Raw genomic sequence first — 21,924 nt, forward strand, 5'->3', positions numbered from 1 at the left:
AGAGGAACTCAGACTCTTGATGAGGGTGAAAGAGGAGAGTGGAAGAACTGGCTTAAAACTAAGTACTAAAAAAAACTAAGATCATGGCACCTGGTTCCATTACTTCAGGGCAAATAGAAGGGGAGAACGTGGAAGCAGTGACAGACTTTCCTTTCTTGGGCTCCAGAATCACTGTGGACAGTGGCTACAGCTGTGAAATCAAAAGATGCTTGTTCCTTGGAAGAAAAGCTATGACAAACCTAAACAGTGTATTAAAATGCAGAGACATTACTTTGCCAACAAAGGTCCATATAGTCAAAGCTATGGTTTTTCCAGTATCATGTACGGATGTGAGAGCTGGATCATGAAGGTGGAGCACCAAGGAATTGATGCTTTTGAACTGTGGTGTTGGGAAGACTCTTGAGAGTCCCTTGGACTGCAAGGAGATCAAGTCACTCAATTCTAAACGAAATCAACCTGACTATTCACTGGAAGGACTGATGCTGAAGCTTCAATACTCTGACCACCTGATGCGAAGAGCCAACTCATTGGAAAAGATCCTCATGCTGAGAAAGATTGAAGGCAAAAGGAGAAGGGGTTGACAGAGGATGAGATAGTTAGATGGCATCACCAACTCAACGGACATGAATTTGAGCAAACTCCGGGAGACAGTGGAGGACAGAGGAGCCTGGAGTGCTGCAGTCTATGGTGTCTCAAAGAGACACAACTTAGGGAATGAAAAACAACTGGCACACACTAGCTGGTGACCTTGGGCAAATTACAGCACTATTCTGTGCCTTAGTTTTCTCATCCATAAAATGGGGATAAGACTATCTTGCTCATTACCTTTGTAAGGATTAAACAAATGAATACACTAACACTCTTCTAACTAAGCCTGGCATGCAGTAAAAGCTCAATAAACATTAACTATTGTTATTATTATGCAAACACAGCAGACAATAAATACCAAGGACAATCCCTCCAGGTATTAAGACACTTAAAAGATAATGGAAACACCACACCCAAATAGCAGCTTTGGGAAGTACTTTTTTAGAAAGAGGCTTTCACCCCTGGCAAATTAGTCATTTAAAAATATACTGACCTGTAGAATTTCTCTTTTGTAATAATCCAGAACTTTCTGTTTGAGTCCACTATTGCACACAGATTGGAGGCAAACTAGTCTTAACACCTTGATCAGGGGATGTTTTTGGGCAATACAATCCTCAATGTAGCTGTTGACCTGAAAACAAAGTGTAGACGGGTACCAGCATCTGGACTGGGGGCTGACACAACTGGATATTTACTATTATTTTTCAAAGTCAAATAAAGGAGATGAGTGGGAGAAGGGCTCATTCTATCTGCACTTTCCCTCAGCTCCCTCCAGAGTAGCTCCTTTGGCCCCTGCTACACACACCCCCGCCACCACGCAGACACACCAGAGATCGGGAGCGCAGGCTGGTGAGGCAGACTTGAGGGACCCAGCAGCCTGTCTGGACTCATCTGTCTCCATGGATGGACAACCTCCAGAGGCTGCTGCATGTCCCAGGTGTGTGATCCTGGCTACCCCGGCAGCAATTTATCAGCATACAGTAACAAGAATTGGGAATTTTCATAAATTGAGTCATTTCAAATTTAGTAATAGAGATGGATATGTACAGGAACTATCACACCAATTTGCTGGGACCTCCCTGGTGGTCCAGTGGCTAAGACTCAGTGATCCCAATGCAGGGGGCCTGGGATAGATCCCTGGTCAGGGAGCTGGATCCCACATGCCACAGCGAAAAGATTCCACATGCCGCAACCAAGACCCGGTGCAGCCAAATAAATTAATTAATTTAAAAAAAAAGACCAATTCACTTAGGAAGTAAATCTATTCATTTACAGATCTTTGATTTTAGGGGCAGGGCCTCACCTCTCTGTGCACTGAAGAAAGTGCCTTCAATATAATAATCTTAAATGCTTGATTAAGATCTCTATTTTCACATTTTGCACCTGCTCCTCAAAATATTTGGATAAGGCATGGGAATCAAAGCAACTGCTTTTCCAGCTGTAAGCTCGGTTTTGATTCGGTATCAGCTGTTTGTTAGGACAGGCTCATGCTCACGTACTTTATCCGTGTCTATTCCAGACATGAATTCCTGCTCTACTGTCAGTTTATCGAAGAAGTCCTCAGAAGCTAAAATGGAAACGGCAAATTCGTAAGTGAGAAACTCAATCAATGTTAATACTTTCACACACAAAGCATGATTAAGAAACATGCAGAAAAAAAAAAAAAGAAACAGAAAAGAAAGCAGACAAAAAAATTCAAACTGCCACCTGAAAAGAATCCTCTCAGAAACATGGAAAACTACAACTCTGACCTCCTAAGTTACATCCAGGAATAGTCAACCACTGTACCCCCTTTTGCTATTCTTAGGAGTCATGAAATCTCAAGATCCTTAGGACTCTAATGAGATCTTAGGAATTTTTCTTCAGTATCAACAAAAGCTAATTTGCCAAGAGCCTTTTACCTGCATCATCAGCTCTAACCCAGTTTCACCTGATTTCCACTTCCATCAACATGAAAACAAAGGACTGATTTTCTAACACTTTTATGTAAGATTCAAAGTATACTTTATAAAACAGGGCATTGAACAATCTCTAACTCAGCTTTTATAGCCTGTGTTTTAACAAGTAAATTCATCTTTAGTGTAACAGACATTTCCCAAGCTCTTTCAAAATATTTAACATACGCTCTCTACCTAGGGAGTCTTCAAGGGAAAAACGAAAACTCAAACAGAAACTGGATGCTGCTCTAAGTAATCCTTAATGACAGGATAAAAACCAGACTGAAAAAATAAACTGCCTCATGTTAGGGGAAGAATTTTTTTCTCTTTTTGACAATCCAAATATTGTATTACATGATTACATTATCCTATTAATGAAAGAAAACTGAGTTAATCACAAAGGGAACATTTTTTACTATAAACATGGGAACATTTAATTAACACTGAGGATAACATATGGTATTAAAACAGAGCTAGCCCTCCCAGGGAGCATGGTGGTGCCAATGGCCACGGTGTCAGTCATGGTGCGTCAGCCCCAGGTGAGCTCCATCGCTTCCCAAGGATACTCACTAGTTACATCTTTGATCAGCTCTGCAATCGAGGTGTGATTTGCGAGGGAGCCTCGTGCTGCCTGCATGTGGGGCAGCTGTGAAACGAACTGCTTGATCTCCCCAACCGTCTTGGCGTTGTGCCTTTCCTGAAATGCAGAAAACAGCAGAAGAGGGAAGTGAGGAAGATATTTTAAGCGCTCTGTTCTTTGTGTTGCTTAGAGGACATTTGATTTATACTAATGCAAAAGAAAGAATGGAATACAAATAAATCAGGCCAGACCCAACTTCAACATGACATAGAAAAACAGAAAAGATAGGCTCGGTGTTCCTGTTCACTACGTTAGTACTTTTTTAGGGAGCAAATGCCTGAGATTTTTTTCCTTCTCAGGCACCAGATAATATTGTGATTAGTATTTGTGGGGGATGATATTAGGTTATCCACAAACATTTCTGAGTAAAAAATTAAAATCAAGACATTATGTTAAGAGGGGAACATAAATAGCAAAAAGTTTCCTCTGTAACAGAAAAAAAATCCATTCTTCCTGCTGAATCTCAATCTTGAATATTGTCCATGGATAAAAAGAACCTTACTTCGTGATGAGAAATTTTTTTTGTTGCAAAGTTTAGTAATTGTAAAGCAAGTAACTCAGAAAAGTGAAGCAAATCAATTAACGAATACTAATCGTAAGAAAGATGAAACCTAGGGACCTCCCAGGTGTGTCCAGTGTTTTAAGACTTTACCTTCCCATGCAGGGGGTATGGGTTTGATCCCTGGTCGAATCACACATGCCTCACGGCCAAAAAACCAGAACATGAACAATAGAAGCAAAAATTGTAATAAGTTCAATAAAGATTTTAAAAATGGTCCACATTAAAAAAAAAAAAAAAAAACCCACCACCAAAAAAAAAAAAAAAAAAAAAGATGAAACCTGGAAATACACACTCAGTGAAAAAAATCAGTCTTCAAAGTTCTCCTAATGTATGTTTCCAAAGACTAAACATGCAGAGTTCAGTGTCCTATTGAATTCCCATTTCAAAAATGAGCTTAACCAAGAATAACCCAGTGGCTGGGCAAGAGGAGGAAGGAAGGTGATAATGAAGCCATCCATTTAAAAGCTCTGGGCTCCTGGGATTTCGCTCTTATTATCACCTCCTGCATCTGCAGAGTTCCCTTGCCATTGGTATGTTGGCTAAACTAGGAGCTTTTGGCCCACATTGCAAGTTCTATTATAGAGAATCTTTTGTTTAGAGTACAGCTGGCTTCCTCTTAAGAGAGATGGAAAATAATTTAAAAGAACGTAAAACAAACATTTATGGTGAACGCTTGTAAACTGAAAATACTACCCCTTTCTCTCCCTAAAGGAGAAAAACACCTTTTCTCATGGGTCTGGGAAGAAGTTTAAAAAGAAAACTGGGGGGGATTTCCCTGGTGGTTCAGTGGTTAGAAACTCCTTGCTTCCAATGCAGGGGGCATGGGTTCCAGCCGTGGTTGGGGATCTAAGATCCTGCATGCTACGAGGTGCAGAATGAATACATGAATGAATGAATAAAGGTGCATATATTAAAAAGAAAAAAAAGAAAACCTTGGGTCCTCCAGTGGCTGAGTCCATAGTTTCTTAGGATAACTGCAGCCCCGCTTAGTGGCTGTACTTTTGGCAGTCCTTCCTTGCTAGGAGGGGTGAGCAGTCTAGCCTGTGACCTACAGAAGCTGGGTAACAACCAAACCATCTCACCTCGAATGCTGCAGAGATCACCTTTGCTTTCTTGCTAAGCACGGAGCCCACGGCATTGAAGTTTTTATCTCTGATCTCAGCGTACAGCTCCTCTGCAGAATTCAGCTGAAGCTTCTTTGCTTCTGTGGGAAGGTCCTTACCACCATCGCCCTGTTTTTTAGGTGCAAATTTCTCCGGAGGCAATTTCACATAACCTGAACAACAGCGGAAGGGAACAAGGCCCCGCGTGCGTTTAATGGAAGAACCAGTCAAGTGCTCAGGCACTAAACAGAATTTTCCAACTCAGAAGAGGGTGGAAGCCGGCTTTAGAAAAAATGGTGCATGGCACTGAAGCTCTGATTTTTCCACAATCACAGTATAGAATGCAGTCACTCTTCAATATTAGTATCATGGTTCCACCTTTATTTGGAGTCACCTATCTAAATCACTGCGGCAATGTTTAGTTAGTTCCTAAACTTATTCAGGGATGGGTTACGTTTTCACTTAAAAAAATTTTACAAGGATCTCTCCCATTATCTTATGGTGTTTTCAAATTGTAGGTCATGTCCCATTAGTGGATCACGAAATCAAGTTGGTGGGTTGCAATTAGCATTATAAACAAACATATAAAACATTAAATACATAGTGCATCACATGAAGTAGGGGAATGGTTTTTTTTTAATAAAATTTTTCTTCAGTTTCATACACACATATGTGTGTATGTAGTAGATATAATACATATTTTGTTGTTGTCCAAAATAGTTTGAGAGCTATCACCTGAAAGTCAATTTCAGCTTACTTCCTGTTTTTATAAAGTTTTATTGGCACAAAGCCATGACCATTTGTTTTCTCTCATCTGGGACTGCTTTCACATTACAATGAAGAATTGAGACTCCACAGAGCCACTGTATAACCTAAAATATCTGCTATCTGGCTTTTACAGAAGCTGTCCACTCCGATCCAGAGCAGCTCCGAAATTACTCAGCTCAGCATCCAGTTCCTCCACTAAGTAGCCTTAGCCCACTTCTCCCACCTCTGTTCCCTCCAAACCAACTTAGTTGCCATTTCTGGAAATACCCCACATGCTCTTATGAGTTGCCTTAGGACATAAACTGGTTTAACTCTAAGAAGCTTGGCAGTATGAATCAAGGACCTTATAATATTAATACTTTGACCCCTAAATCCTGCATCAGAGAATGCAGAGGACGAAATACAGTATATGAAAAAAAATTATGTACACAGATGCCTTTATAACCATTAAAAAAAAAAAACCCAGATAATATAAACTGCCCAACATTAGGGGAAGGGTTATACAAACCATGGTATAATATAAATTACAGATTTTAATTAAGTTATTAAAATTATACATATGCTGAGAAAATGCTCATCTTATACCAAATCAAAAACGAAGTCAGGGAATCCCTATACCTAGTCCAGTGGTTAGGACTCAGCACTTTCTCTGTGAAGACCTGGGTTCAATTCAGGTTCAATCAAAACCTGATCAGGGAACTAAGATATCCCACAAGCCACGTGGCACAGCCCCCCCACCCCCCAAAAAAATTTCAGAATAATTTGTACAAGCTGATTCTACTTTTTGTTAACTAAAAACAAACTCTGCATAGAAAAAATGACTATGAGGAAATACACCAAAATATTAACATTGGTTGTCCCAAAGTTTGGGGGCAGGATTTCAGGGATCATGGGAGATGTATGTTTGCCTTCTTTATTTTATCATTTTTCCCTTAATCAATGTTTGACTTATATTATGAAAAAGAAAACCTTGCAAGAAACAATTTACACATACTCCTTCTCTTCCTGCAGAATCCCTTCCTACCTCTCACCTATCTTACACAGCCTCCCCTACCTGCCAGGCCACCTCGCTGCCCTAAACCTGAGCTCCTTCTAAAGGTATCTTCGGTGTTTTGCTCTCTGCAACCAAGAGCAGGGGCTCCCTCGTTTCTTTGATTCCCACCTACTATCTAGCATAGACCTCCTCTGTCCATGAAGTAGAGTTTTTAGAAGTAGTCAAGATGCCATCTTTTGGTGACTTCCCTGGGTGGTCCAGTGGTTAGGAATCTGCCTTCCAGTGCAGGGATCTTGGGTTTGATCCCTGGTCGGGGAACTGGGATCCCACGTGCGTCAGGGCAACTAACCCCGTGTGCTGCAACTACTGAGCGCCTGCACCACAAAAAAGACTCAACACAGCCAAAAAAAAAAGCCAAAGTTTGGAACAAATAACTTAAAAGTAAGACTTTTTACAGCCTTAACATTAAAGACTTTGCTTTGTGGAAACCCCTCTTTATGGCTGTGTCTTCACCTACTCCCTTGGCCATCCATCTATCCATCTGTTTATCCATGCATTCCTATGATAGAATACACCTAACATAAAACTTACCATTTTAACCATTTTACAAAAGCATTTATTATATACACAACTTTCTACAACCACAGCTGCTATCTAGTTCCAGAACTTTTTTTATCCCAAAAGAAAACCCTGGGACTTCCCCGGCAGTCCAATGGTTAAGACTCCATGCTTCCACTTCAGGGAGTGCAGGTTCAATTCCTGCTTGCTGAACTAAGATACCACATGCCTTGAGGTGCAACCAAGTAAAATTAAAAAACAAAAAACCCCAAAGGAAATCCCATACCCAACAGGAATTGACTCCCCATCTTGTCCTGAGTCCTGGCCACCACCAGCTGGTTTTCTGTCTCCATGCTTTCCTCCAAGGCTATTCCTTGGCTCCCTATGATATAATTCAGGATGCCAGTAGAGACTGGGGCTGATGTAAATGAGGGAAGGAGGCCTGGATGAGACAGGAGTGGTAGAGTCTGTGGTAATCTGGAGAGAAGGGCCTGTCTAAAGAAGAGATCTTCACTGGGCACCAGCTGCCACATAGGAATGTGGTCATGGGGTTGCCAGAGCCTCATAGGTTTTCAAAGACATGGAACACATCAAGATCATTAGTAGAGTCTTCTCCAATTTTTTTTTTTTTTGAGTCTTCTCCAATTTTAAAGAGTGACAGAAACAGACACAAGTCATGCAGTCAAAACCAAATAAAACATACTTGTGACCTCTGACCCCAACTGTCTGTTAAGCCTAACTCTAGCAGGCCTTCAAGTCTATTATCAAGTGTGTCCAACCTCCTGTTATCACCTTTCTCCCAGAATGTACCCCGCTGTGCCCTCTGCCTCACCAAGCCATTTGCCCCACGGTTCCCCGCAGGTATTACGCTGCCTGCCCCTCACCAGCAATGCCCCCCTAAATTCTACCCATCTTTCCAAACGCAGTACAAAAGCCACATCGTCCACAAGCTTTCCTGAATGACTGCCCAGCTTGGAATCTATTTTCTCCAACTGCAGGGCCACCTGCATTTAGCCCTGGGCCTCTGCTCACAGCGGGCACACATAGTCCTGTGCAGTAAACACTCGCCAGCCTATGTGTGAACAATAAGGACAGTTTGCTCAGGTGTCACTGAATCCTAGTGTCTGCAGGTCTAAAGTCAGCATTTTAATTTTTCCAAATACTCTCTGAGTTATTTAGAAAGGAAGCGTCTTCTGAAAAAAACATTAATTCTTCTGAATTACTATTTTGGCATATTTTTTCTTCTCTGATCCACTATAATAAATACTGCTTGGAATATGGGTTTTTCTTTGAAAAAAAAATTTAACTGGTCTTTTGGATATTCCTATCAGATTACCTATGGGTAAAAGTCAGGGTTACTTTACTCACTGTTCTGAATGCCATAAATTTCATCAATGAGTCCTTCGTACGTAAGCTGAGTGGCGAGAGGCGATAACAAATCCACATTCCGATCAAGCAACAAGAGATTATCAAACACGGGGAATATTGAATTCTGGCTTCCTGTAAACTCTCTCTTCATCCTGATCATCATATTGGCCACTTGCTGGAAACAAAACATGGGATCAGGTGGGACTCTCCTGGGCATAAGCAGATTTAAAAATCTGGCTAGGACTAAAAAAAAAAAAAAAAAAATTGGCTAGAACTTCCCTAGTGATCCAGTAGTTAAGACTGCGCTTCAAGGGGCCCAGGTTTGATCCCTGGTCAGGAAACTAACATCCCACGTGACACACGGCACAGCCAAAGAAACAAAAAAACAAAAAATCAGCTAAAAATGGAAAGTATCAAAAAAGAAAAAACTGGAGACAAATGGTGGAAGAGTGAGATGGACAAGAAATAAACAGCGACAGAAAAGCACTCCATGTTGGATGCCCATTCCAACACTTACACTTTTACCATCTATTTCTCAACGAGGCATAAAATCACAGCATCTATTTCTATTATTCACAGAAGTTCTATTCTATAAAGTCATCGTGAATGCTGAATCAGTGAATACTGAACCACTGCTCTGCAGGGCCATTAGGGTGAGGGCTCCTTGAGTCTCTGGTTACAACAGTTTCATCATCTGATCAATATATAACTTTGTTTGATGTGTGTTTTATTTGAAGACATTAAATATATGCTGTTGATTCTCCAACACTATCATTTACACCTAAATGAAACTCAGATATCTAACATGAGTTTTCTCCCTAAAGGCCCATCATAGCCTTCCTACATTCTGAAAATTGGATAGCACTTCCACACCACCCCTGGGGGTCATTTTAACAGTGAAATCACCAACCAAAAAAAAAAGCACAAAAATGCACACACACACACAAAAGTGGCCATGAGTACTGCACGGCACTATAGCAGCAAAAATCACACTTGTTTATGGTATGAGCTGAAGGCACAGAGTTGCTTGCTGTGATCTCAGCTGAGAACATGCACAACTTCAATTACTGGATGATACAAATTACTGCCTCCCTGAGCATATCTGCAAAACACTGTGCCGATTTGGGAGCTATAAAGAAATTTCAGCAAGTATGCGAATTTTCAAATCAAAACAAGATTCCCACTCCTCCCCTTCCCAGGGACCAAGGGGCCCTTGCTCCACCACCAGAAGCATCTCCCGTTTCTCACCCGGGCGCACTCTCCTTTCCCAAAGATCTGGGGGATAGTCCCGTACAGAGCTTGCAGGGTCATCAGCCCCTTGGCTGCATGGTACAGGCTGGTCTGGTCACTTTCCAGATAGCACTCCTGTGGAGAGAAAGGGCCGGTTACTGTCACGGTTACCTGGGTACCCTGTGATGCCTGTCTCTGTCTGGTGTTGGGACTTGGCAGCCACTGGGTAAGATGGTTTCCACTTGTCCACTTTGCCAGGAAGCTGCAGACTGGGGTCCAGTTTACAAAGTTACTGTTTGGCAGCCCAGGCCAGGAGCTCAAGAGCTCTGCCATCAGGAGACAGCTATGGAAGCAATTCTGCCAGGGCAGAGCCTTCTGGAAGGAACTCCTCCTGGTCTACCAGCTCTTGAATAAGCTACTGATTAGAAAAGATTTTACAGGCTTCCCATATGGCTCAGCGGTAAAGAATCTGCCTGTCAAGCAGGATCAGGAAGATGCCCTGGAGGAGGAAATGGCAATCCACTCCAATATTCTTGCCTGGAGAATCCCATGGACAGAGGAGCCTGGTGGGCTACAGTCCACAGGGTAACAAAGAGTTGGACATGACTTACTGACGAGACCACTACTACCAAGAAAGACTTAGGAGGGAGCCAGGCCCTCTCATTCACAGCGGTGAGTGTAGAGGCTAGGAGGACACTGTGGGAGGTCACATGGCGATACCCACAAGGGCACATATTCTCTGAACCCCAGAATCCCAGGTGACCTGACAACAGAATACGTGGCAGTCTTTACAAACATCACACAGATTTTCACACACACTGACGGCAACGGAAGGCCATAACATCTTGAGAAATGAAAAAGGGGTAGCTGAACAATCTTTAGAGTGATCCCATTTTCAGAAAATATATTTTAACTTATGAAGTATACAGGGTATATTTTATAAAGTAGGCAAATGTGTACTTTTCTGGCATAGAAAAAGGGACACAAAAATACACACCAAACCAGCTGGGGGGAGGTGGGAGGGAGGTTCAAGAGGAGGGGACATACAGATACTTATGGCTGATTCACGTTGTGTGGCAGAAACCAACACAACATTGTAAAGCAATTATTCTCCAATTGAAAATAAAACACAGAAATAAAAAGAAACATAATATACAAAAGTGACAACTCAAGAGAAGAAAATCTAAAAAGTCAATAAATTATGAAAATTATAATAAAAATGAAAAAACCACATTGTTAATTGGCTATATCCCAATACAAAATAAAAAGTTAAAAAAAAAAAAACCAGCTAGGAAGTCACAGGAGAGATTCCAGCAGTTTTGACACTGGTAGGAGCACAGGTTCCTGACTCTGGTTGTCTTGTTCCTAACCTCAGCTGTGTCACTTCCCAGTTGGTGCTTGGGGCAATTAGATAATCTCTCTATGCGTTACTGTCTGCAGAAGGAGTATATTCAACACAGTATATGGATTAAATGAGGAAAACACATGTAAAACATTTCATCCCAGGACCTGAAACATATGAGTGCTTGTGTGAGCTTTTGTCATTATTTATAATATTAATAATATTTAACATTATTAATATAATATTAAAATATAAATAAATGATTAGTTTTTCTAGTTATATTAATATATAGCCTTTATTATTAACAAATAATTTTATTATTTTATTTTTCTATTATTTTATTATATAACAATTAGAAATCATTTGGATTTTTCCTTTTCATAATCATCATCCACTCATTAGTCAGAATGGAACACTGGACCAGACACCCCTCACTGACCCTCCTGACATGTCTGTAGCCTCCAAAGCCAGGAGGAAGGGGATGCTGGAGGGATTCAAGATGAGAGGGCGGAATTAATCTGTTCTGCCCCAGGGAGGAAGGGGGGCTGTGCCTGGAAGGAGCCTGTGAGGATGCTCGGTCTTCACTGAAAGTAATGCCTGGTGGCTCTTCCAAGCCTAGCAATGCTAACATTTCACTGCATACAGCACGCCAAATCAAGAGTGTCCACACTGTTCTCCACAGTGGCTGTACTAGCCCATTATACAGAGTGAAGTAAGCCAGAAAGATAGACACCAATACAGTATACTAACACATATATATGGAATTTAGAAAGATGGTAACGATAACCCTATATGCAAGATAGAAAAAGAGACACAGATGTATAGAACAGACTTGGACTCTATGGGAGAAGGTGAGGGTGGGATGATCTGAGAGAACAGCATCGAAACATGTATATTATCAAGTGTGAAACAGATCGCCAGTCCAGGTTGGATGCATGAGACAAGTGCTCAGGGCTGGTGCACTGGGATGACCCAGAGGGATGGGGTGGGGAGGGAGGTGGGAGGGGGGCTCAGGATGGGGAACACATGTAAATCCATGGCTGATTCATGTCAATGTATGGCAAAAACCACTACAATACTGTAAAGTAATTAGCCTCCAACTAATAAAAATAAATGGAAAAAAAAAAAAAAGAATGTCCAGAGATATACTTTATGGAAAAATTACTTAAAACTCCCTATCAGAGCAGAGCCAAGACAAAAATTAAGAAAAATAAAATTAGAAAACATCTCAAAGTAGTATTAATTTTTTAAATTTAGAAAGCTGCATTACTATAAAGATATTCCTTTTATAATTCTATCTCTTAAAAGATTTAAAAGTTGAGGATAGATACTTATCTTGAATTTTTTGTTCTCATTTGACTGGTGGTGGGTGACTATTTGTCCTAATATCCCACTATTCTGTGCTTGTGGAATTTCACCTGGTATTTCAGCCATGAGGACATTTTTGGAGGGGACAAATGCTAACACCCACTAACATTTAAACATACATGTTTTTTTGACCCCAAAGTCCCACATGCCTACACAGTAGAGTATCTTGCAATTTTTTAAAAGGAGGTAGGCAGATTTTCTATGTATTCATTCCTACATGTACAAGTGAAGGCCAAAACAGTTTAAGCCCTGTGACTGAGCATTCAACTGAACTGAACTCTAATTCCCACATTCTGTATAGTATAATGTTCAAGACGACCAAAATCATGTCCCCAAAGCACAGGAAGGTCCACGTGTGTCTCCTGATGCCAAAAAAAAAAAAAAAGAAACCAAAAACCTAATGATGCTCACTGTTTAAAATCCAATAAATAAGTATAATTACCTCACCTCTATTAGAAATTGGACTTGAATTTAACATTAGGTAGAATTCTTAGCTTTATTATTCAGACAAAATCCTTGATTTCCAAAACAGAATCTTCAGTGAACATATACAGCCAAGGGCTTGAAATTCTTGGCAGAAAAGAATTCTGTCCTTTCTTGCAAACCAGCGGTTAGATAAACAGGAAATCTCTCCTCTGGGCAGGTTTTATCATGCCAGGGCAAGTTTCCCTCAGCTGCTGCCGAGTCACATTAATTGCACAGATGTGAATTAATTACACCAGGGTACACCATTATAGGTACATGATTTTAAGTTAATACAGCAAAATGTTAATTCCAGAATCTAGGTGATGAGTCTACAGGTGTTCACTGTACCATTCTTTCAACTTTCAACTTTTCTGTATGTTTCATATAAAACATTAGGTTGGCGGTGGGGTGGGGGGTAGGTGGAGAAATCTGTACCACCACTGGAAGAGGTTTGGTGTAAGCAAAACAATGGGGAACATGACTTTAAAAAAAAGAGCCAAGAAACTCTCTTGGTTATAAAATTCATCAGGGGTGCCACTGAGTTTTTTCCTCAGGTTAACTCTTTGAAGACAGTGATCACAGTAACAACATAATACAGAAGAAAAGTTTCAAATAATTTTGGGCACAAGACCAGTGCTTCTCAAAAGTTCTAGTCTCCAGACTAGCAAGATCACTGTCACATACGCAAAATTCAAAGAAGGAAACACAGATAAACATGATTACATTAAGAAAACACACATAGGGTGGGGAGTAACTAGAAGTGGAAAAGGAGGCATTCTGGAATCCTGGTAGCATTTTTGTTTTTTTTTTCAAGCGGAATCCCAGGTGTGTTCAGTTTGTGAAAATCCATCAAACTTTATACTCCTAATTCATGCACTCATCTGAGTACAGAATATACTTAAAAAGAAAGAAAGTACACATAGCAAAAACTACCATAAACTAAGTCAAGAGACAACTAGAAAGTAGCCCCTGCTTGCTGCAACTAGCCCCCTAACACAGCAACAAAGACCCACTGCAGCCAAAAATATAAATCAACCAATAAAAGAATTTTTAAAGTGCCATGTTTACTTAAATATAAGACGTGATACCATAAAACTCCTAGAAGAGAATGTAGGCAAAACATTCTAACATAAATCATACCAATGTTTTCTTAGGTCAGTTTCCCAAGGCAATAGAAATAAAAGCAAAGATAAACAAATTGGACCTAATCAAATTTATAAGCTTTTGCAAAGCAAGGGAAACTATAAACAAAATGAAGACAACGTATGAACTGGGAGAAATTATTTTCAAACAAAGTGATGGACAAGGGCTTAATTTCCAAAATATACAAACAGCTCATACAACTTAATAACAAAAAAATAAACAACCCAATAAAAAAAATAAGCATAAGGTATAAATGGACATTTCTACAAAGAAGACATACAGATGGCCAGGTAGGTACATGAAAAGATGCTCAATGTCACTAATTATTAGAAAAATGCAAATCAAAACTACAATGAGGTACCACCTTCCACCAGTGAGAACGGCCAGCATTAAAAAGCCCACAAATAATCAATGCTGGAGGGGTATGGAGAAAAGGGAAAGGGAACCCTCCTACGTTCCTGGTGGGAATATAAATTGGTGCAGCCACTATGGAAAACAGTATGAAGGTTCCTTAAAAAACTAAAATTGCCATATGAAATAGCAATCCCACTCCCAGATATATATCTGGAAAAAACAAAAACACTAATTTGAAAAGATACTGTATGTACCCCAACATTCATAAAAGTACTAATTACAACAGATATGGAAGTGACCCAAGTGCTCATTAACAGATGAATGGATTATGAAGATAGGGGGTGTGTGGAGATATATATATATATATACACACACACATATATATGTGTGTATGTGTCTGTATATATATACACATACACAAACACACACACACAATGGAATATTGGGCTTCCCAGGTGGCACTAGTGGTAAAGAACCCGCCTGCCAATGCAGGAGACCTGGGTTCAATCCCTGGGTTGGGAAGATCCCCTGGAGGAGGGCATGGCAACCCACTCCAGTATTCTTGTCTGGAGAATGCCATGGACAAAGGAGCTTGGAGAGCTACAGTACAAAGGGTCACACAGAGTTGGGTATAACTGAAGCAATTTAGCAAGTGTACGATGGAATATTACTCATCCATTAAAAAAGAATGAAATAGTGCCATTTGTAGAAACATGGATGGACCTAGAGAATATTATGCCTAGCGAAATAAGACAGAGAAAGACAAACACTATGTGATGTCACTCATATGTGGAATCTAAAAAGATAATACCATGAATGTATACACAAAACAGAAACAGACTTACAGACATAGAAAACCAACGAGTAGTGGCAGAGCTCCCTCGCCTGCCGGCTTGCATCTCTTACAAGTGTCCTTTATTAATAAATCTACTTCTTGCCTATCCCTTTGCCTCTCACTGAATTCCTTCTGTGCTGAGAAACAAAGAACCTGAGCCTCAGTAAGTCCAGACACCAGATACTGACACCCCCACCAGGTGGCAGAACTTAACTTGTATGCTGCTCATTAAGCATGCAGACTCCAGACCCATTGGAATCAGAAGGCTGATGATGCTGACTCCCATTTACCTCACCACTGACCAATCAGAAGAGTGTCCACAAGTTGATCGTGCCCTCTTTGGACCATTGCTATAAAACTCCTCACTACTCCCTCCAGGAGGGGATACACAGTTTTGAGGGCAGTAGCCCACTGTGGCCCCCTTTGCCTGGCAAAGCAATAAAGCTATTCTTTCCTACTTCACCACCCCCCATCCAAAAAAAAAGGCAAGATAAGAAACTAGCAGGGCATAGAAGAGGGGAGGGACAAGTTAGGGGTATGGGACTAACAGATACCAACTAGTTAAAAAAAAAATAAATAAGCTACAAGGATATACTGTACAGCACAATATAATATAATATATTGTGCTAATATAATAACCCATAATAGAATATAATCTGCAAAAATACTGAATCATTCTGCTATACATCTGAGATGAAAATGACCATCAAGCTCATAAATTTGGCAAAAATCACAGCCTGATATTAAAACAGAAAATGCCAAACTTACTTTGAATGCACCCTCCGATTCCATGGATAGGAGATCCCCATCAAAAGGAATGAGATCTAGGCTGTACTCTTCCCTATGAATAAAGGATCCCAAAACACCCAGATCCTTCAACCGTTGTTCGCACAATAAGCTACGTCGTGGCACGAACAAAATGTGGAAATCTCTTGCTGGGCCACGTCTGTCTTCACTGCAAAAGAAGGAACATTTGTTAGCTTATGAGCTCCCTAGAGTCTTGGACTATTTCACTTACTCTATCCCCACTGCCGTGCACACAGAAAGCACTAAATAAATGCAGGTGAGATAAACATACGACATTGACTTTCAGACCCAAACAGTTACAGTCACTTTCTTGCTCTTTTTTTTTTTTCCCCTGACAGGAAACCAAGCATTGATTCACAGCCAATATGTGTATTTTCTAGCTCTCTCTTTAACTATTTTCAGGGGCATTAAAGCTCTGAGGTTTACTGAAATGGGGTATCTGTGTCTTATTCAAAACAAATGGTTCTTTAACCAAACCAATGCAGCCACAGAGACTCCTTTTAAAATGAAAGCTCACTCTTGACTCTTCTTTCTCCTCTCCTTGACAGTGGACTTCTCAAAATAGCCCATATGGCTTTTAAGATTTTAGGAGCTACATCAATCGATTATATCACAGAGTGCAGACGGAGCTGGGAGAACTTCCTCTCTAGACTGGATGCTATATTAAATTTTAATCAGCTCTTACTTTGCTTATAAAATTCAAGCACCTTGTAATCAGTATAACCATTAGAGCTAGGCTTTTTTGTTGTTGTTGTTCATTTTTAAAACCAGGGTCCTTTCTACTGATACATATCCAAACTTTTAGCTGTCCTAAAAGAATGCAGTTTTATGATGACTGCCCTCTCAGACTGTTTGAACAATGTCACAAGTTTCCTATTTCCATTCTTGTATTTTTCCACGTCTGTCCTAGTTTTTCTAAAAGACCACTTTCTGGGACGTCTTTGGTGGTCCAGGGTCTAAGACTCTGCTCTCCCAATGCAGGGGGCTTGGGTTCAACCCCTGATCAGGAATCTAGATCCCAAAGAAGGGTTCACATGGGTTTCCCTGATGGGCCAGTGGTGAAGGAACTGCCCGGCAATGCAGGAAACACTGGTTCAATTCCTGGTCTGGGAAGATCCCACGTGCCATGAACAACTAAGCCCATGTACCACAGCTACAAAGCCTGCACTCTGGAGCCCATGAGCGGCAACACCTGAGGCCCACGTGCCCTTGAGTCTGTGCTCCACTACAAGAGCAGCTGCTGCAAAGAGAAGCCCGCACATCACAACTAGAGAGTAGAACTCACTCTCTGAAACCAAAAAAGCCCATGTGCAGCAACAAAGAACCAGCACAGCCAATAAATAAATATTAAAAAAAAAAAAGAAAAAGAGTTTGCATGCTGCAACTGAAGACCCCACATGCCACAACGAAGATCGAAGGTCCTGAGTGCTGCAACTAAGACACAGCATGACCAGATAAATGAATATTAAAAACAAATAAACAAGAAGCCAAAGACCACCATCCAAGGCACTGGCAAGAGAAGGGGTTGACAATGAAAAGCTTAGGACATTAAAATCATTAGAAGGATTAACTCCTACTGGCGCAAACATAAGTTCTGAGATACCTGAGCACGTTTTCAGCAATGATATCCATCAATTCTAGCCTGGGTCTGACAAAAAATATTATATTCTTGACATCGGCTGCTGGCAAACGACTTCCTTTAAGCGTAAACATTTTTTCCACTTCATGTTCCTAAGAAAACACATACACAAAAGGTTAACAAAATCACTCAACTTTAAGTATCATGGTCACACTCGGACATCAGAAACACTCCCAGTCAACGCACATCAATGCTTTGTTCTCAAAATTTAGATTTCCCAAAGCCAGTTATATTAACAGTAAGGTTTCAGGATGAAGTCACTGTGACAGTCTTTGAGTATAAATGACTCTAACGCGATAAAGTATCAAAGATACCAGGTAACAGTCATATAATGCTAGACTTCTGTGGTGGCTCAGTGGTAAAGAATCCGCCTCCTAATGCAGGAGATGCAGGTTTGATCCCTGGGTCAGGAAGATCCCCTGAAGAAGGAGATGGCAGCCCATTCCAACATTCTGGCCAGGGATCCCATGGACAGAGGAGCCTGGTGGGCTACAGTCTAAAGGGTCACAGAAAAGTCAGACACGACTTAGAGACTAAACAACAACAACAAGAGCAATTAGGATCAATACAGAATCATTAACCAAAGGATCACTGAATACAAAATGTTAGCCATACATTAGCATCTGTGTTTATAAAGACCAAACAGCCCTGCAAGCTGTTTACTCAGGAGGAGATGTAAAATCTTACTATTATTGCTGAAGTACAGAGTTATTAATTCCTGAACAAAACCCAAACAGTTCACTTACCTTCAACAGTGAATACTGTGCAATCAGGCCAAAGGGTCCAGTGAGATACTCATCCCAAACTATTGCCTACAAGAGGAAAGAAATGAACATTACAGTTAATATCAAGAATTTCAACAATATCAACAGAAAATGGCAGTCATACATAGTCGAACTACTGCCCTCAAGGTCTGAATAAACAAAGACTGTAACTAGCTCTGGTCACATTTATATTGTGCGGATCTTAAAACAAAACAAACAAACAAAAAACAGCATCAGGGCAAGTAATGTCACTGGCGGTCATAGGAAAATTAAGATTTAATCACTGTCCTTTGAAGCCAAGTGGGCCTTAGAAAGCATCACTAGGAACAAAGCTAGTGGAGGTGATGGAATTCCAGCTGAGCTATTTCAAATCCTAAAAGAGGATGCTGTTAAAGTGTTGCACTCAATATGCCAGCAAATACGGAAAACTCAGCAGTGGCCACAGGACTGGGAAAGGTCAGTTTTCATTCCAATCCCAAAGAAAGGCAATGCCAAAGAATGTTAAAACTACTGCACAGTTGCACTCATTTGACATGCTAGCAAAGTAATGCTCAAAATTCTCCAAGGGAGGCTTCAATAATACATGAACCAAGAACTTCCAGACGTTCAAGCTGGATTTTGAAAAGGCAGAGGAACCAGAGATCAAATTGTCAACTTCCATTGGATCATTAAAAAAGCAAGAGAATTCCAGAAAAACATCTACTTCTGCTTTACTGGCTATGCTAAAGCCTTTGTGTGGATTATAACAAACTGGCAAATTCTTCAAGAGATGGGAATACCAAACAACCTGACCTGCGTCCTGAGAAAGCTGTGTGCAGGTCAAGAAGCAACAGTTAGAACCAGACATGGAACAACAGACTCGTTCAAAATTGGGAAAGGAGAACATCAAGGTTGTATATTATCACCCTGCTTATTTAACTTATATGCATAGTACACCATGTGAAACGCTGGGCTGGATGAAGCACAAAGTAGAATCAAGATTGCCGGGAGAAATATCAATAACCTCAAATATGCAGATGACACCACCCTTATGGCAGAAAGTAAAGAGGAACTAAAGAGCCTCTTGATGAAGGTGAAAGAGAGTGAAAAAGCCGGCTTAAAACTCAACATTCAAAAGACAAAGATCACGGCATCTAGTTCCACCACTTCATGGTTGATACATGGGGAAACAATGAAAACAGTGCCAGATTTTATTTTCTTGGGCTAAAAAATCACTGCAGTCAAGAAATTAAAAGACGCGTGCTCCTTGGAAGAAAAGCTATGACCAACCTAGAGAGCATATTAAAAAGCAGAGACACTACTTTGTCAACAAAGCTCAGTCTAATCAAAGCTATGGTTTTTCCAGTAGTCATGTATAGATGCAAGAGTTGGACTATAAAGAAGGCTGAACACTGAAGAACTGAGGCTTTTGAACTGTGGTGCTGAAGAAGACTCTTGAGAGTCCCTTGGATTGCAAGGAGATCAAACCAGTCAGTCCTAAAGGAAATAAACCCTGAATATTCATTGGAAGGACTGATGCTGAAGCTGAAGCTCCAAGACTTTGGCCATCTGATGTGAATAGCTGAAAAGACCCTGATGCTGGGAAAGATTGAAGGCAGGAGGAAAAGGCAACAACAGAGGATGAGATGGTTGAATGGCAACACTGACTCAATGGACATGAGTTTGAGCAAGCTCCAGGAGATGGTGAAGGACAGGGAGGCCTGGAGTGCTAAAGTCCATGGGGTTGCAAAGAGTCGGACATGACTGAGCGACTGAACAATTAAAGGAAACAAGGAACTGTAGTTTGCTGTGTATCTGTGTCACGGTATTATTATTAGACTGAACCACATGGAAACCGCCAAATGCAACAGTTCAATCTACTATTTTATAAGTGGCATACAATTCAATTATAAAAACTAAAACCTCTGATATAGGTATTACAAAGTTTATTTTGACAAGAGAAAAATTTTAAAGGCTCAGAAAGTTTAAGTAACATGTCCAGGACTCCCTGGCGGCACAGCGGATGGAAGTCCGCCTGCCATGCGCAGGACATGGGTTTGATCTCTGGTCTGGGAAGATTCTATATGCCTCAGAACAGCTAAGCCCATGCGCCACAACCACTGAGCTCAAGTACTGCAACTACTGAAGTCTGCACGCTCGAAGACCCTTGAACCACAACTAATGAGCCCCCATGCTGAAAACTACTGAAGCTCACATGCCTTAGAGCCAGCAAGCCACAACTACTGAGCCTGCATGCTGCGACTACTGAAGCCTGTGCACCGAGAGCCCGTGCTCCACAAGACAAGCCACATCAGGAAGAAGCCCGCACACCGAAACTAGAGAGTAGTCCCAAACTCTGCAACTAGAGAAAGCTCACAGGCAACAACGAAGACCCAACGCAAACAAAAATAAAAATAGATAGATTAATTTTTTAAAAAGGTCCAAGGCCATATTAGGACCTTGAATATAAACAGCATGAAGAAGTCAGGTCTCCAGCCTGGGACAGAAAGACCTCACGGAGCACTGCTCCGGGACCCTCTGAGCATTTCTACTGCTCAAGTCCAGTGTCAGTTCTTTTTCTTTCGTTTTTAAATTGAAAGTTTTATTGAGACATCTGTAGAATTACAAATACTCAGTTGAAAGAAACAATACAGGGAGACCCAATATGCTTTGTCCAGTTTCCCCCAATGCAAACATTTCGCAAAACATAGTACAATAGATATTACAACCAGGGTATGGACACTGATACAATCCATGATCTCATTCAGATTTCAGAGTTATTTAATGAGCTGGAACTGGGCGCCTAGGACTTAGCCTGCCTTTGTTTTCTCTCCATAGCTGCTAGCACTCACTCCATTTCTTGGGGTCCTATTTTTTCTAATACTGACTGCTGAATTTCCCCAATTTTCCTCTTCTCTTCAGAGTTATATTGCCAGTTACTTAGGAAGACTGATAAATGCTAAGGGGAGAGGAGGGAGGTAATACCACTTAAAAGAAGTCCTGTGAAGTCCCTGATCTACGGTTTCTGATTCCACTGTGAGTTGGGTGCTAAGAAACATCTAACAAGCAAAAAAAAAAAAAAAAAAAAAAATACTATTTAAGTAAGCTGACATTAAAAATCCCAGATAGTTACAACTTCTCACAATTCAAGTGAGCAGCAGATTGCAAGGTGTTGGTAGTTTATGTTCATTCTTTAGAGGATATGATCTATAACGACACGTATGATCTTTGTAATGAATGGACACCGGTGCAGCTACGTTCCTGGGCGGGGCCGCCTCCCCAGTTCCAATATCTCGGGTGGGAACTGGGCGGAGGGGCACCGGATCCGCCTCTCTGGACCTGAGGGGCACCTGTCACAAGCTGGTTCACGAAGGGCTGCGACAACACGGTGGCTTATTCTGCAGCCACGAAACAACAGCGATGCCACGCGTACTTAGCGATGGAAGCCCCACCAATGGGCCCCTCTCCCCGACTTATAGT

General features: G+C 41.0%; 1 protein-coding gene across 1 annotated transcript in view; it reads right to left on the minus strand.

Moving 5' to 3' along the window:
* VPS33A (VPS33A core subunit of CORVET and HOPS complexes) overlaps positions 1-21,924 on the minus strand; it is a 29,432-nt gene that overhangs the window by 7,227 nt on the left and 281 nt on the right. Inside the window, exons 2-10 of the mRNA XM_043901944.1 lie at positions 18,448-18,513; positions 17,666-17,793; positions 16,024-16,210; positions 9,767-9,883; positions 8,519-8,693; positions 4,810-5,003; positions 3,096-3,222; positions 2,088-2,155; positions 1,082-1,219 (exon numbers count right to left, since the gene is read on the minus strand). Coding sequence (XP_043757879.1) covers positions 1,082-1,219; positions 2,088-2,155; positions 3,096-3,222; positions 4,810-5,003; positions 8,519-8,693; positions 9,767-9,883; positions 16,024-16,210; positions 17,666-17,793; positions 18,448-18,513 — 1,200 coding nt within the window. The remainder of the gene's footprint in view (positions 1-1,081; positions 1,220-2,087; positions 2,156-3,095; positions 3,223-4,809; positions 5,004-8,518; positions 8,694-9,766; positions 9,884-16,023; positions 16,211-17,665; positions 17,794-18,447; positions 18,514-21,924) is intronic.

The sequence above is a fragment of the Cervus elaphus genome, chromosome 5 (assembly GCF_910594005.1).
Source record: "Cervus elaphus chromosome 5, mCerEla1.1, whole genome shotgun sequence".
Lineage (NCBI taxonomy): Eukaryota > Metazoa > Chordata > Mammalia > Artiodactyla > Cervidae > Cervus > Cervus elaphus.